Source organism: Lipotes vexillifer, unplaced genomic scaffold, assembly GCF_000442215.2.
Source record: "Lipotes vexillifer unplaced genomic scaffold, Lipotes_vexillifer_v1.1 scaffold1608, whole genome shotgun sequence".
Lineage (NCBI taxonomy): Eukaryota > Metazoa > Chordata > Mammalia > Artiodactyla > Lipotidae > Lipotes > Lipotes vexillifer.
The window spans coordinates 687,919-704,224 of NW_006774162.1; the positions used below are offsets into that span (position 1 = coordinate 687,919).

General features: G+C 43.4%; 1 protein-coding gene across 1 annotated transcript in view; it reads right to left on the reverse strand.

The window, feature by feature from the left end:
• Positions 1-10,133: 10,133 nt before the first annotated feature.
• The window catches only part of TMEM183A (transmembrane protein 183A), a 13,850-nt gene continuing 7,677 nt past the window's right edge, over positions 10,134-16,306 (reverse strand). The window contains exons 6-8 of the mRNA XM_007449000.1: positions 13,987-14,067; positions 12,226-12,381; positions 10,134-10,889 (exon numbers count right to left, since the gene is read on the reverse strand). Of these exons, the coding sequence (XP_007449062.1) occupies positions 10,704-10,889; positions 12,226-12,381; positions 13,987-14,067 (423 nt within the window). The 3' untranslated portion in view covers positions 10,134-10,703. The remainder of the gene's footprint in view (positions 10,890-12,225; positions 12,382-13,986; positions 14,068-16,306) is intronic.

Consider the following 16,306-nt stretch of genomic DNA (forward strand, 5'->3'; position numbering starts at 1 on the left):
TCTTTCCCTCTAATCCAGAAGCTTCTCCTCCTCCTTTGTTCCTCTCCCTATATCCAGCTCAACACCCCAAGAAGACTTGCCCTCACTCATCCTCTTCTCCAAAGCCCAGTCAAGCCCTTTCTCCCCTGCTACTCCCTAGCTCTGCCCACTGTCATGCTCCCAGAGCCCACCTATTGCTCATGAGCTTCTAGCTCACCTGGCCTGCCTCAGTCTTCCTTTCCATGTTAGTCTAAGGAACTCCTGATCACCCTTCTAAGCTCATCTTATATACCACTTTCTCCATGGAGCCTTTTCTGATTCCCCCCCATACATAAGATTGGCTCTTCCACTGACCCAGCACAGCCTTTCCCTCTGTTTGTGCAACATAGACTCATCTGAAGACTCTAAGGTAAGAACCATAGCCTAATTATCTTTGGATGCTCCAACACTTACCATGGCCCTAACATACAAGGAGCTGAATGGATACATGTAACCGAGTCATTCTGGGAAGTGCATCTCTGACCAACTTTAAAGAAGGGGAACTCTAAAATAGAAAAAACTGACTCAAGGCCTGGGAATAGGTTCATTTGTCTTCCCCTCTGAAAAATTAAAGCTTCTTTACAGCAAGATGGAGGCCACTCCTGCCTCGAAAGGAAGACTCTGGAGCAGGTTGATGGGCTGGCTCCTCCACTGACATGTGAGTCTGGAAAGACACCTAATCTCTCTGAGCCTCCGTTCTTCATCTGTGAAATGGAGATGACAATAATATTCACCTCACATAGCTGATGTGAGGATTACTAGAGTTAACATATGCAAAGTGTTGACATCCGTGTCCAGCAAACACTCAGTAAGTGTTAACTCTTAGCACCCCAGGCTCCTGAAGCACCTCAAGGCTGGGCCCATTCCGATTACTATAAGAAAACTAAAAATCTATATTAGCTACAGGAAGCCTTCCAAGAGAAAAACACTCTTGGAAAAGCTTTATTGACAGTTTCTCACTGCTGGCCACAAATCACTTCTAAATCATCCAGTTCCCTGGGCCCCTAAAAGGCCAGCAGTTAGACTTTCTCTGGGCATCAGGTTCCCAAATCTGGAAAATGAAGGTTGTAACACACAACACGATACAGTGATCTTACAGGGTGTCATGAGGGTCAAAGGAGTTAAGAGACATGAAACTGTTCTGAAGAGTATAAAATGCTACCCAAGCACAGGTTAGCACTGACTGCCAGCCCAGATACTCAACTTCTGAACATCGGCGCATTCTGTTGATTCAGGAAGAGGCCTATCTGACAGGTTCCTCTGGGCCCATATCTGTGAAGCCCATCCCTCCAGCTGCTCCCCAGGAGTTAGTTATGAACCACCTCTTGCTAAGACATGGCCTATCATTTGTGTAAGCAAACAACTTTCTGTCCAAACCAGGATAGTGAATGGAAGCACTGTTAACAACCACACCAGGACACAGATACAAACTGCAGCTGCCCCGGGCATGCCTAGCCGTATGGTTACTCGCATTCTCACCACCCCAGGAGGACTAATGTCAAAGGCTAGTGGGGAAAGGAGGACTGCAAGTCTCTGTGCACCTCCAAAATCGTTTCGCTTCTAAAATAAACAAAATTACAGCCATCACAACTACATCTTTAAATTAAGCCAGGGATTTGCAAACTGGGCTTTATGATAGAGTACCTTTGGGGCAGCCCAGGATGAAAAAAGGGGAAAGAGGTGAGACAGACACAAAGGGCTCTGAACTCTCTTTCCTTTCTTTAATCTCATCAACTCCAAGTCTGTCAATTTTACTGGACATGTGATTAAGGTTTCATTTGTATAAAAGGGTTCCAGGCCTAAAAAGAGGTTAGAAGATCCCTGGTAAGTATTGTCTACAGAGACCTCTGCTAAAATAAATACATGTTTTCTCAGAGAGGCAGCACATCAATGCAACAGAGAAAAAAACCTGGGAAGGCTACACAGGTGACACTGGGGGCCCACATTCTAAATGTCTAGTAGAGATCATTTATTTACAAAAGCTAAGATAGGCAGGACCTGGCTTTCGCTGAACTTACATCATTAAGTACAGTAACCCTAACTATCTTCTGCTAATCAGAGCCATTGATTAACACTTATAGATGTCCTCAAATAATGTTTGCAAAAGAAGAAACAAAGTAATAAATGTCATTTATTTGGAGGATAAAAATCTTTCAAACTAGAGGTCTGTGTGAGACAAATATGGGTCCTTTGGTGTTCACAAAAAACTGCTCAGAGGTTTCTGCGTTAGTAGGTCAGCCCATCAGATTAGAGAGCTGTCACGTAGCAGAAAACAGAACTGCTCAGGGGTAATCAGGAACACCAGAAGGGAGTGCTGCCAGGTGCTGGGGTGTGAAAGGTCTAGAGTACACAGAACTACCCAGAGAAATGTAGGCACCACAAAAAGTGTGTATGTGTATGTGGTCACAAAAGTATGGGGGCTATATGTGGTTATGACACAGAGAGAATGTGGGGGAAGGCATGTATATTCACACAACAGAGTGTGTAAGTGCATAGTCATTAGAATTTGTGGCATAAATGTGTAATCATGAAAGAGAAGCGTGTGTGTGTGTGTGTGTGTGTGTGTGTAAGAGTATGGTCATGAGGATGGGGTCCTGAGCGCATGTGCATGAGAGAGCATGAGTATGTATAACGGTGAGATTGTGTGTGGATGTGTGTGGTCATAAGTGTATGACAGGGCTCATGATGGTATACGACTGTGGTCGTGATAATGCATGTGTGTGTGCAGTCATGAGAATGCATCTGGGAGTCATGAAATCATGTATGTTCATAAGAGCTCATGGGTGCCGTGACAGCTTTGTGTGTGTGCATGATCATGAAAGCATATCACTGGTCATGAAACAGTGTAAGTGTATATGTGGTCTTGAATTTCTGTGGGAATGTATGAGAGGGAAAGGAGGGAAGGATGAGGATAATAATGAAGGAATGAAAATTCCACTTGTTCCATGTGCTCTGTCCCAAACAAGGGCCAAAATTTTGGGGTACTCCACAACTGGCCTAGTGTGAGCTGAGGTCAAGGAACTGGGCCCAGCCCACCCTTCTACTTACCACCATCCATCAGAGCTCTACTGCCTAATCTCCCGAGCCCAGGGCTCCGTGTGCATTAGAGATGGCGGTGGTCACCCCCTAAGTCTCCCAGAATGCTCACTCTTCATGGAACAGTCAGCGCCAAGCTCCTGGCCTGGCTGCACTTCCCAGGCCCCCCTCTCAGCAGCTATCCTCTAAGCCAGCGGTCTGCAACCTTTTTGGCACCAGGGACTGGTTTCGTAGAAGACAATTTTTCCACGGCCGGAGTTGGCGGGGGCATTGTTCAGGTGGTAATGTGAGAGATGGGGAGCGATGGGAAGCGGCAGATGAAGGTTCGCTCGCTGGTCCGCCACTCACCTCCTGCTGTGCTGCCTGGTTCCTAATAGGCCTTGGACTGGTACCTGTCTGCGGCCTGGGGGTTGGGGACCCCTGCTCTAAGCCAAACACAGGAAAATCCTCTTCTGTAGTAGCTGTCAAAAACCTCTACCATCCAGTGCCGACCCCCACCCCTGCCCATACTTGGAACTGCAGATTCCTGCTTGAAAGGTTTTCTGACGTCATGCAGGCCAACCTCCCACCCTGGGAGGGAGCTCCTTCCTCAACATTCACAACAGTTCAGTCTTTACTTGACTTTCTTTCAGGAATAAGGAGCTCACTACTAAATGAGGAATCCCTCATTGTCCTAAGGAAGTTTTTCTTAAATTAAATGGAAACCTATCTCTCCTTTAAAATGACAGTTATCTATCTGAAGACAGTGGCCATAAACTCACATCAGACATGCATTTAATTTATGAGAATAAATTTATGAGAATAAATAAAATTCCACTGGCTGGGCAAAGTGAGCAATAAAGGCCTCTAAATGCAAACCAGGGGCTTCCCTGGTGGCGCAGTGGTTGAGAATCTGCCTGCCAATGTTGGGGACATGGGTTCGAGCCCTGGTCTGGGAAGATCCCACATGCCGCGGAGCAGCTAAGCCCGTGAGCCACAACTACTGAGCCTGCGCGTCCGGAGCCTGTGCTCCGCAACAAGAGAGGCCGCGATAGTGAGAGGCCAGCGCACAGCGATGAAGAGTGGCCCCCGTTTGCTCCAACTAGAGAAAGCCCTCGCACAGAAAAGAAGACCCAACACAGCCATAAATAAATAAATAAATAAATAAATAAATAAATAAATAAATAAATAAATAAAATATTTAAATGCAAACCAGCTATTTCATCTGACACTTAACTACAAAATTATACTTCTACTTAAATACTCTTTTAAATCATTGTATATATTATGTATTTTTATAATTACTATACAATATATACTATATCTGTACATTAGTATTATTATTCAGAGTTATAAACCTAAACCACATACCATGGCTTTATGGGAGATTTAGGAATTTTCACTTCACTGCCTATAGAATCTAATTCCCCCACTGATGTAATACCACTGTATTGGGTCCCCAGAGGATCCTCTGCTCCTGGTTAAATATTTCTAGTTGCAAGGTTTCATTGAACCCAGAGGATCTGAAGACAGATCTCTTTAATTCAATCCAACGATTACTGTGAGTAGACTTCCAAAGCTGTAGTAGATTACTTACTTAGCTAGGAATTGTTATGCATACAAAAGGCAAGTAAGATACAATCTTTACCCTTAACAAGTTCACAGTCTACCTGAAAGAACTTAAGATATACAAGTAATCATTTGGGAGCAATACGGAGTAGCATGTGATCAAAGATTCAGTCTCTGGCACAGCCTGGGGGTCAGCACTGAGCAGCACTTGGAGTATGACCAACTGAATTAACTGGTGATAGTTTCTCCTCCAGCTCTTTGAGAATGAAGAAAACCCCAGCCAAGGCCTCTCAGCCCCTGACTGACAGGCAAGAAGCTGCTCTGGATTAGAACTGACCTCACCTGGGGGAACAGAAGACACTTGAGGGAGGTGGGGGGCTGCAGCTCCCAATGCTCTCTGAAAGCAGAGCAATGAGCTGGGCAGCAATCATGCTTCTTGTGTGACTGGTGAGCCAGCAGCCAGGAGATAAGAGGGAGGTCCTCAGGCTCTGCCAGCCCTGGAGTTTCATACCATCCTGGCTTAGAGCTCCTTCCCCCACTGCTACTTCCCCATGACATTCTCAGTTCCTAACAGGCCACTCCCAATTCAGAAAAGGTCCCCTAGGAACACCCCTTCTCAGAGTTCACCCAGCACCAGCACCTCTCTGAGTACTCTTTACTCTGCTGGCCATCCCAAGTGCCACACTCCTGTGAGCCAGCACCACATGCCCTCCAGAGCTAATTATAGCTCAGTGAGCAAGCAGGCCAGAGGAGGGACGTATGGTGACTTCATGTGGCTGCAGTACACACTCACCCCTCCCTCTGACCCCGCTCCCTCCCCTCCATTTCTCCCAATTCCCTACCTGGGACCTAGACTCTGAGGCAGCTTTCACTCAGTCCTCCCTGCTCCATACCAACTCCTCTCCAGCACACACACACCACACACAACTCCATACCACTCAGAAACCACACGTTGTTTCTATGTCAACCCATCCAAGGGCCGAAAGCCCCAGAGTAGAGTATCCCTGTCATAGAAAGACCTCAGCTATCTCCCCCATATCCTAAAGCCCCATTGGCCCCCACCTCCCTGGCCCTGCTCCTCTCCCTAGCTCTCACCCTTCTATCCTCAGAGGCTCTCTCTGAAAGGATCCACAAGCAATCCCTGACAGCTCTTTCCAGCTCTAAGATTTCAGCAATCTCCTACAGAGGAGACCCAGCAGCCTGTCTGCCTGCCCTGCCCTGCCCCTCCAATCCCTCCTTAGCACCCAGCTGCCAGACCTTCCTTATACATGCCACAGTTCTGGCATCATGACGTGCTCAGCTGCACATGCCCAGATACCACTGGATGAGATTTCCCTTTCACATCCCCCCGCCCACCCCTACTCTTCTATCTTCCAGAGATGGTGTCTCCCATTGTGCTGGGTGTCTGGTACATTCTTGGCCCCCGATAACCATTGTGCCATTCATTGCTTCATTTTTATCTTGAGATACCTTTTATCCCAGGCAGCCTCCTCACACCTCAGGACAAAGTCCTAGAAAACAGCCAAAGGAAATCATTCAAACTGTTCCTTTTACTAAGGTAGTTTTCCTTGGGACTGCCTGCTAATTAATAGTGGTAGGGGGTGGATGGGTTGGAATCCAGTTCAGTTATTTGACAGGATGTGGACAGGGCTCTGGCTTTTTCTAATCCAATAGCAATGTAACAAAATTGGGGCTGGTGGAGGGCAGGGACCAGGGGCTGGCGGTGTGCAGAGCTGTTAACAGTGTCTACTGTGTGTACCTTTCAGGTGCTCCATAGCCCTAAATTGCCTTCAGAAGACTTAGCACCTAGCATGGTGTCTGGCATTATAGTAGGTGCCCAATTAATGTTTGCTGGATGTCAAACAAAGTACTAGGTACCAGTTCCAACGGGGAAGACTGGGGGAAGAACCTGAAACGTGGCTACTGGAGGAGCCCCTTAAGCTCCCACCAGGAGATCTCCATGCTAAGCAGAGTCTCCTCCTTAACCACTTGCTCACCACATAGGACAGCAGCCCCAATTCCCCCACCCCTCTACCAGCATACCTCTCCTCAAAGATGACTTTAGCACCTGGTGGCACCTTGTCCTCAATCCCTCCTCCTCAAAACAAAAAACCCAGCCACACCTCATTACCAAGTCCTTCAACCGGACCTCTCTCTTCCCACCCACCACCAAACTGTACGGGGAAAACATCCCTACTGCGTGGTCGAAAGTCAGTTCCCCACTCCCACCCTCCCAGTTCAGGAATCTGTATTCCAGCACTCTTTCATGGTTGCGCCCACACTCAACCCCACCTTCACCAGACCTCGGATTGGCCGCTCCTTCCACCCCACCGCCCTGGCACTGCAGAGATAGGGGCATCTCTGGCACAGCCTGAGACTGGCAGTTCGAGGAATGGAGAGCTAGCAATATTAAGAACGGGTGATATGAGCAACGTGGGAAGGAAAAAGACCCCCGGGAAGAGCGAAGACCTCAGTACCTCTTGTGCCAAAGGAGCGGAGCTGGCCCAGGCTCTTCTTCTCTGACTCTCCTGGAGGGGAAATGGGGGCGCAGTCCATCCAGTTCCCACCGGAAGAGTTGCCAACTCAGCCCCCCACCCCCACCCCAAGCCGATGGAGCTGAAGGCGAACTCCACGCCCTCCCCGCAAATCGGGCATCGTACCCCCATTCTCACCTCCAAGGGCACAGGGCACTGCAAAGGCTGGTGAGGGGCGGCAGAAGAAGCAGTAGCGAAGTCTAAAGGAGACGACACATTTGAGTAAAAAGGTGCTGTTTCCCAAGAACCGCTAGACTGAGACCCCCCTCCCCAAACTGAGGGGAGCTGAAAGTGGGAAAAAGAGGCATCCTTCCCCAACCCAGGCTCTGGACGCTCACCTGCCTGCGATCACTGAAGGCCGGGCAGCTCGTATCCGAGCAAGAAGCCACCCCGGACACCTGGAGCCCGACGCGTCCTCGGGAGCCGAGCAGGCGCGGACGCAGCTGCAGCCTCCACCAGCGCCGTGACGCCCCTCCTCAAGGTCCTACCCGCTCCTTTTGCTGACAGTCCCTGGCCCCACCTCAAGGGCGGGGCCTGACCGACTCCCTCGAGGCCACGCCTCCGCCCCGGCGCTCACTTACACGTGACACAGGAGCCTCTTTGATGCTGCGCGCCATCTTGGTTCTGCCCGGAGAGTCCCTTACGAGGTGGCGGAGAGCCGAGGTTTTTACCGAACGCCAGTAAAGTTTCAGAGCCCAGCGGATCCTGCCTCCTTCCCAGTGAGGTGCAGCACATATCCCTTTGAACTTACCTTTGTCTCTAACCACCTGCTCTCTAAATTGGCCTCAGTACTGGCCTTGTAATTGTTTGCCAATGGTTCGTCACCTTTCTCTCGCGCCCATTTACTACTTTTACTCTGGTTGTACCCATTTTTTAAGTGGAGAAACCTAATCCAGATACATTTCCATAGGGTGCACTTCAGTGAATTGTGTCGCTTGCCTGAATTCAGGTATTTGGCTGTGCTAACACTATAAAATGAAATGTTTGTCTATTATATATACATAGTATGAAGACAGTCTTAATGCCAAAATTCCTGACAAATTTTGGTTAAATCTGTACATTTTCTTGAATTGCTCCTTACCCTGTCACCTGTGGCTATTAATGGATCTTTCCCATCTGGTTTGTGAAGTATCACCACAGTGCCTACTCAATCCTTTACAATACCCAGTACACACTGCTACAAGTGTGAAGGATTTTTATATACATGCCATGTGTACAGACTTATACACACACGTTCTATATCAGCAACAAATGCTGTAGTTGAGATCAGTGGCACATATAACCATTAATTAATATTTTTCTTTCCCACAATATATTCACCTTCTGGCTTAGTTTCCTTGCATCTTTGGTAGAAGGCAGGAAAATCTGAGTAATTCTGATTTATTTGAGGGGTAAGAAATGAAGCTAAGTATTTTGTTTGTCTGACCCTTAGAGCAAAATCAAGGTACATATTTAAGGAAGTGACAAGTACAAAGCAGTTTTTACAAAAGCAGTTCAGAAAGTTCCAACTCTTCTCCAGGTAGTTTCAGGTTCTCATCAAAAGGAAATCCCTGAGACACTTCATATCCTTTCACTAATAAATCAGGAATCATCCTAGAAAAGGCAACTCAGTCAGTGCAGAGGGAAGGCTGAAGCCATGATAACCTTTGAAAACATACTTTACCAAGTGTTTGTCAATATTATACTAAGAACAGCTGAGGCAGTATCATCATACCATGGAGTTTCATACAAAAACTAGGAAGATCAGTCAGAACACAATTATTAAGCCAAATTTATTTCACTCCCCTTCTAAAAGTAACTCCTAAATGGGGGACACAAAATCCACCAGGACAACTCCCTTCTGGTCCATGGCATCTTTAATTCAGGGAACTAGGGACTGTGTGCTTCTCTCCTCTTGCCTCAAAGAGGCAACTTCTGATTGTAGAGATGGTGCATATTGTTCAGGTTTTTTTTTGTTTTTATCATTTAACTGCCCAAATTCTGGTTTTCACTGACCCAGGCTCACTTTCTGTGTGAACAGCTTTAGTACCACCCTCAGTGCAGGGTAAGGTTAGCTGTTAGCAGCTGTATTAAGCAGGTGCTTCCTAAGAATATTCTTTAAATAGCAGGGGGTAGGGAATGGTAAGGAAAAAACAACACACTAATTTAGCAGTCAAGCTCATGATAATAACTACCCCCATGAGATTTTCATGTTTAAAGAATATGGTCGTAATGCCCACCTCTAGCTAATATCCAGCTCCCTAGCTAATTTGGGTGGGGGGCAGGTGGGAGGAGACAAGCAGCAAACTTATCTTCTTAGCAGAAACAAAACAAAAACATGATCCTCTTCTCAGAGTACACAAGCTATACCAAGTCCTCTCACCAAGAGGACATGAGCATTTCTGCAGGGATAAAAGGCCAAGCTCTCACAGGCAGCACAGGGCAGAGCAGAGCAAAGGAGTCACTAAATTCTTATAGTGCAGGAGTCTGGTTTCAATATGAGAATGCAATTTTTTAATGACCTTCATAATAAATGCCCTTCTAACAATTCAATGAAAATATCACTATCCTTCCTGCAATAACTGTCTTGATTTGTTTTACATTTTACTTGGAAACACACATTTAAAAGATTCTTTCATCAATCTTATATACCTTTTAGGCTGATTAGGGATAAGGTATACCACAATCAACTTTTTACTCACCCTTTTACTCTTTCTATCTATGTACACTCTGCCTACTCCCCTGTGCCACCATCTACCACAAGAATAATGAGACTGACCTTTTTAATTGTGGCACAGCAAAAGGACCTGGGTCAGAATTCTGGCTCTGCCACTTATTGGATAGTATGGCCTTGGGTAAGTCACTGATTCAGCTTTTTCAGCCAGAGAATGGGAATAGTATCACCTACCTTGAAGGATTGTGAGAACTAGAGATATTATGAAAAGTTCCTAGTGCAGCACAAAATCATTATCATTACTGTCAGCTTCATGCAAAAAAAAAATACCTAAAATCCAAAACTGGCAAAAAAATATTTATGTGACAAATATTTTTAAAGAAAGATACACAAGTCAATCTCATAAGTTTATGAAAACCCTGTCACCTGCTTTATTTCTAGAGAGGGGTAAAGGGAGAAGAGGAAATATTCACTTGAATTTGAGGGGCAGCTAAATTGTAAGCAACAGTAGCAACAATTTTAAGCCTCTAAGGTTACTCTGATCCATAAGGGAATGCTGAAATTTCCTTGTTTGGAGATTTAAGAGTTTAATTTTCCCCTAAAGCGAGATCATCCACTCTGGCTGGGATAAAAGAATAAAGAACAAACTCAGTAGCACCAAATGGGGTTTAACACAGAAAATAGGGCCAGGTTTCACCTTTCAAATGCAAAATTTTACATTAAAATATGTTTATAAATCATAATGTTTTTACTCCTGATTCAATCCTTCTCCTTCCCCTAGAAGGAGCCCCAGAAACCTGAAGAGCATGTGCATTACTGACCAGATATACAATCAGCTGCCCCTTCCAAACTGGAATCTGATTACAAATGAACTGGCCTAGCTCAGGGCTGCCCTCAGTGACGGGAAGCAGTATCTATGCTCTCAGGGAGAATGGATACTGAGGATGCCACCAGTCAAAAAGTCGAATGCTGTGCACTGGGTCCAGGATGACTTGCACACCCTGTTCACTGCGCAGTTTCCGACCTCCATGGACAGGAGAATCTTGGAACACCAGTCTCACTCGATGATGCCGCATGTCCGTGCTCACATTGATAGTAAACTGGGAGGGAAAAATAAATTCAGTACTCAAATTAAACAACCTTGTTTTCCTATGACTCACTCTAAAATGAGACAGTCTAGACAACTGACATGAACTAGGCCACAAAATAATCTCTAAGTTATACCAACAGCACTATACTATCTTTTTTTGCAAAGATATTAAAAATTAAGGGTGATTTTTATAAGTTTTTCTTAGCGTCATATATTTAAACTGTGCTCAAGAAAGCCTCTCAAATGGCTGAACAAATTAGGACACATGCACATAGACTACCTTAATGACAATTTTAAAAAACTGGATTAGAGCTATAAGAGATGACTTGAGGGGATTCTGATGAGATATAATTGAGCAAGTTAAGCAAGATGCATGAAACTGATCTGATCACATTGTTTTGGAAAATAAACCACAAAATCTCTAAATGTTTATGTATACGTAAATCTGTATAGAATTCTAAGAGTAGGAAGTATATGGAGTATAAGTATATAAATAAGTCATTAATGTGGCTTATGAGAGATGCTTATAATAAAAACAGATATATGACATAATCTCAATTATACAAAATTATTTAAGAGAGTGGGTGTATACATGTATTGAATATATCTTAACAGATACATTAAAGAACAGTTCCCCAAAAGTTAACTGCAGTTATAGGATAGCGGAAGTCTAAGTCACCTTCACTGTTCTCAATGTGTTTAGGCATTATTTAAATTCTTCACATGAAGTATTTATTTTACCATTAAAAAAAGAATAAAGCTATTTTCAATGTGGAGGGGGAAACATATCTCTGAACATAAGCTTAAAATACAGAGAAGATAAATAACATGAACTCTCCAGTTGCCAATCCAGTTAAAAATGTTAAAAACATGGAAAATAACCAGAAGCATATTTGTTGTTTACTAATCTAATTCTTAGCTAAAATCTAATTCTTAGCTAAACCTTGAATAGTCAGAGCATTACACAAGACAGAGCTGGTAACCCTACATTTTAATATTCCATTTATGATACCACATGCATGCCTCAGGTCCTGACATACAGTGTTCATGTATAAGCTTCATCATTAACCTTAACAGGATAATGTTTCTCAAACATTAATAAGCACTACACAGGAGATGCAAAAACATTCTGTTCACTATAGAGAAGGAAACAGAAGTAAAATATTCTCAGACATAATTAACTTCACAAATATGTCTGTTCCTAGTATACAAGTCTGCTTTCAGATTTTGTTTAAAATTATTCTTCAAAGATTTCTTCCTCAATGGTTAAATTTACAAATTTCTTTCAAACCCTAAGTATAGTGAGTCTATGAAAGAGCTGAGGATGACATCCTGTCTCCACTTACCAGAGTAAATATCATTCCCATGACAATTGGAATAAAGATGAAATTGAGGGTGGTGACCTGCAGTAGGCAGCAGTCCTGGTCTGGGTTGGTATGAACATCTTCGTACTGAATGGGAGGCTGCAATCCTCCCATACACTTGCTCTTTAATCTAGGGGACTGAAGAGAATTAAGAATTACTCTAATGGGTTAGAGGAAATGTTTATGGCTCTAAGACTCCACCAGTGAAAATGGTATGGCTTAACTAAAGCTGCTGAGATCCATTTTTCTGTTATCTCTTCTCTCTTTAATATACATATCAGTTTCTATACAGATCAAGGAAAATCTGCCCTTTGAAAGACGTGGAAACACATTTGGATGAGAAATGCGACAGTGGGTGCTTCATTTAGATGGTGTTTCCTACCATCTGGCAAGAAATGGAAACTTATAGCTCTATCAGAGGCTATAAGTTTGAGAGATCACAAATTCCTTGTGACTTGTCAGACTTCAAAGAACATCTGCTGCACAAAAAGGGATGGAAGCAGAAGTGGCCATCTAATTCCAGGCATCATAAAACAAGAGTCACAACTCTCAGAGCTAGAGGAAATCTTAGCATTCACTTTCCTGCGGCAGCTCTGGTCTTAGCTTGTATACACTGCGAAGATTGCCCCTCAGTTCCCTCCCAAAAAGGTGCTATGGTGGACTCTCTACCAACATCTAATGGATATCATAGATTGTGGACATCTTATTAAAAGCAAATGATCAGAGCCAAAATTTGTCCCTAGAACCATGTTTTTGAAAAATCAATGTAAAAATATGATTTACTTTAAATACAAACTTATCTGGAACACACCTGTCATCAAGTGAGGGATAACTGTAATTCTATTTGTAATGTGTCACCTCAGTGAGATACTAAGTATGGGAGACAGATGGAGGAAATGAGCCTGCTGAGGACAAGAAGTAAAGACATGCAGAACAGATCCTCACTGTAGCCAAGATCTCAGGTACAGTCCAAGAAAAAGGCAGAGATAAAGGTGCAATACTATCTACTCTTCTTATAAATAGACTCTTGGCAGTCCCTCTCCCCATGGCTTGCCCAAACTGCCTCAGATATAAAACCATATGAATTATTGTTGTTTACAAATACATTTGCTTTGAAAAACAAAAAAATTCTTAGTCAAATAACCTCAGTACATTGTTATAACAAGTTTTTCCCTTTTCCCCACTTTTAAAGTCTTCAAATATATAGAAAAGTTAACAAAACCATGCAATAAACTCCTGTATACCCTTTACCATTGGAAATTTTGCCACGTTTGTTTTCTCTCTCCCTCACCTCTCATTTTATATATATTCACATATTAAGAAAAAAAAACAAATGAACTCTTGGGGTAGGGGAGAAAAAGCCATTTGAAAGTAACACTGGCATTCCACCCTTATTCAACATGAATAAAGATACATATATAACCTCAATAACATTATCACACCTAAGAAAATTAACAGTATTTCATATAATCTAATATCCAGAGCATACTCAAATTTCTTTAATTGTACCAAAAATGTCTTTTATTGCTCTTTGTTCATTAATCCAGGATCCACTCAAGGTTTACTCTTTGCATTAAGCTACTAAATCTTTGTGCCTCTTTCATATAAAACAGTTCTTTCTTTTATTTTTATGACATTATATGTTTTAATGTGTGTTATCTGATTTTAATGAGGCAACTTTATGTCTAGTAAAATTAGAGTAAGATATTACCTGAAAAACAAAGAGATGATAAAAGCACGCACCTGCTTTTTGAACTTGAAGTTGAATTCCCACATTGGCTCCTGTCTGTTCCCAACAATCTTTCTGCACCAGAAAAGTAAGCACTGTAAGAAAATAAAAATAACCTTTCTGTTTGCTAGCTCTAAAGCCAGCCACGGTCCCAATGCTGAGATTTTACTTTGGCACGGATAGAAACCCCCACCTCCCCCACACCACCACTACAATTTGACACTGGTGCAACATGAAAAGAGACAATCCCAAGGCTATTCAGTAAAGAGAAGAGGTACCAATATAAGTCAACCTCAGATGCTACTGAGGTCAACCCCTATTGTTCTCATCTTTAAAGACAGAAACATGGTCTCTAGAGACTGGGGCATTATCTGATTCAGCAGGCCACTCCTCTATATTAAAATATAAGGGCAGCCAGTAGCCACCAGACAAGATGATAACACAGCCATAAGGCAGGCAGAGACAGCCAGACCTGTATGTAATAGGAGCAAACCACTCAGGACCTTCTGGGAGCAGACAGCCGGTATGGAAACTACAGAGGTGAGCTGAATTCAGTCTAGAGTAAGCCCCTCAAGGAAAGTCAGGCTACAGCTAGGGTTAACAGAAGAAGTTAAGTACCTCCCAGGGGATAAGGGGTGGGTCGTCCGCCGTGCCCGCTGTCCTGCCCTTCAGACATGCCCTGTAGGTCCTGCTGTTCCATCAAAAATAATGGGCTTGGCTTTAAGGGGCAAACACTTCTGCTGCCAACACAACGGCTCCAGTGTCCCACACAAGCTATGCTACTGAAAAGAGAGAGAGGGAGAATCAAATACGAAAAGGTGGAGTCCAGGAACATGGGACAACTTCCCTTAGGCATGCTGGCAACTTCCTGAATGCCATGCGATGTGGTTATACTAGCAAGGCCATGCATGGGACACCTGCCACTGCAGGTCCCACATCCTCTTCAGAAGATCTCTAACAACAGGTACAAAAGCAGCAGACAGGTGGCCTAGCCTTCCTGTCTGGATTAAGACCTTAATTATCACCACCTTGACTTTTAGCCACTTAAAAGTCACTTTTTTAGTCCACTTAAAAAACTTAATATACAATTATAAGAATATGAAGACATGGGTATTTTAGATTTAGGCAGTAGCACTTGCATTGTGCACTGGAGCCGCGAGGATGTGTCAAGCATGAGGAGTTTGCCCAATGCTGCTCTGCTCCCAACAATTGATTCACCCCTAGCATGGTTAGCTTTGGGATGATCCCCACCTCACCTGACACGATCAAATGTTTTTTGGGGGAGAAAAACTATAAATGTGAAATGATACACTGTCCACTCATATTACAAGGAGAAGGAATAAAATTCTACTCACCCAGCATTCTAATCCTGCCCTAAATCCATCAGCTAGTGTGACATTAAATTGGCTCAGCCAATGGCCCTGACCACCTCAGTTTGCAACCCTGGGGGGAACCATGATGATCTTGAATCAACAGTACCCTTTTAATCAATATGTATCAGGTAGAATGTTATCACACTAGAGCTGAACTAGGGGAAAAGAATCATTATGTAACATCCAAAGCATAAAAACAAAACAGAAGAGAATAGGAAGTGCTACAGAACACCAGACTTTGGGTAGAAACAGAGTAATAAAAATTATTAACAAACGCAAAAGATCCAAAATTTAGACAATAGTATTAGTTGAATGAGAAAAAGGCCGAGACATCAACTTGCCTAAATAATCATATATGCTATACTAGTCTAGCTTGGCAAAGATGTGTTCACTAGATATTTCATTATGGCAAAAAAAAGGAGAGAATGGACCAAAGGCTTATAGACCTACTTACAAATCAGAAGAATGCCAGAACCTTGAATACAATGTACAAATATAAACTACTGGGGAAATTCCAAGATATAAGGAATGGCCTAGAACACAGCAAGAATTTTAGAGGGCTAAAGTCTATGAGTGGAAGTACCTTATAGTCTCTGAAACAACCCACCCCTGAGCCTGGCAATAGTGGGCACTTTGCAAATGCTGAAGAAGTCCACACCAGAATCTTTTAAGGTTAACAAGAAAGTGGAAATCCAGATGTCAAGGTCACGTTAGAAAAAGAAAATCAGTAAGTTGTTTTATATCTTTGTATCATGATTTAAAGCACCTTTTAAGAATTATAGTTTACATCTACCATTTGAGTTGTGTTCTTCCTAGACCAAACCATCAAACCATCTAAACCATCTAAAGTGGCCCAATGTATAAGGCACGAAAATAAGTTAAAATAAAGAGAATAAGGAATATGCTAAAAGCACAAGAAAGCTTTAAGGTAAAGATAACATGAGACAACCCAGCACAGCAG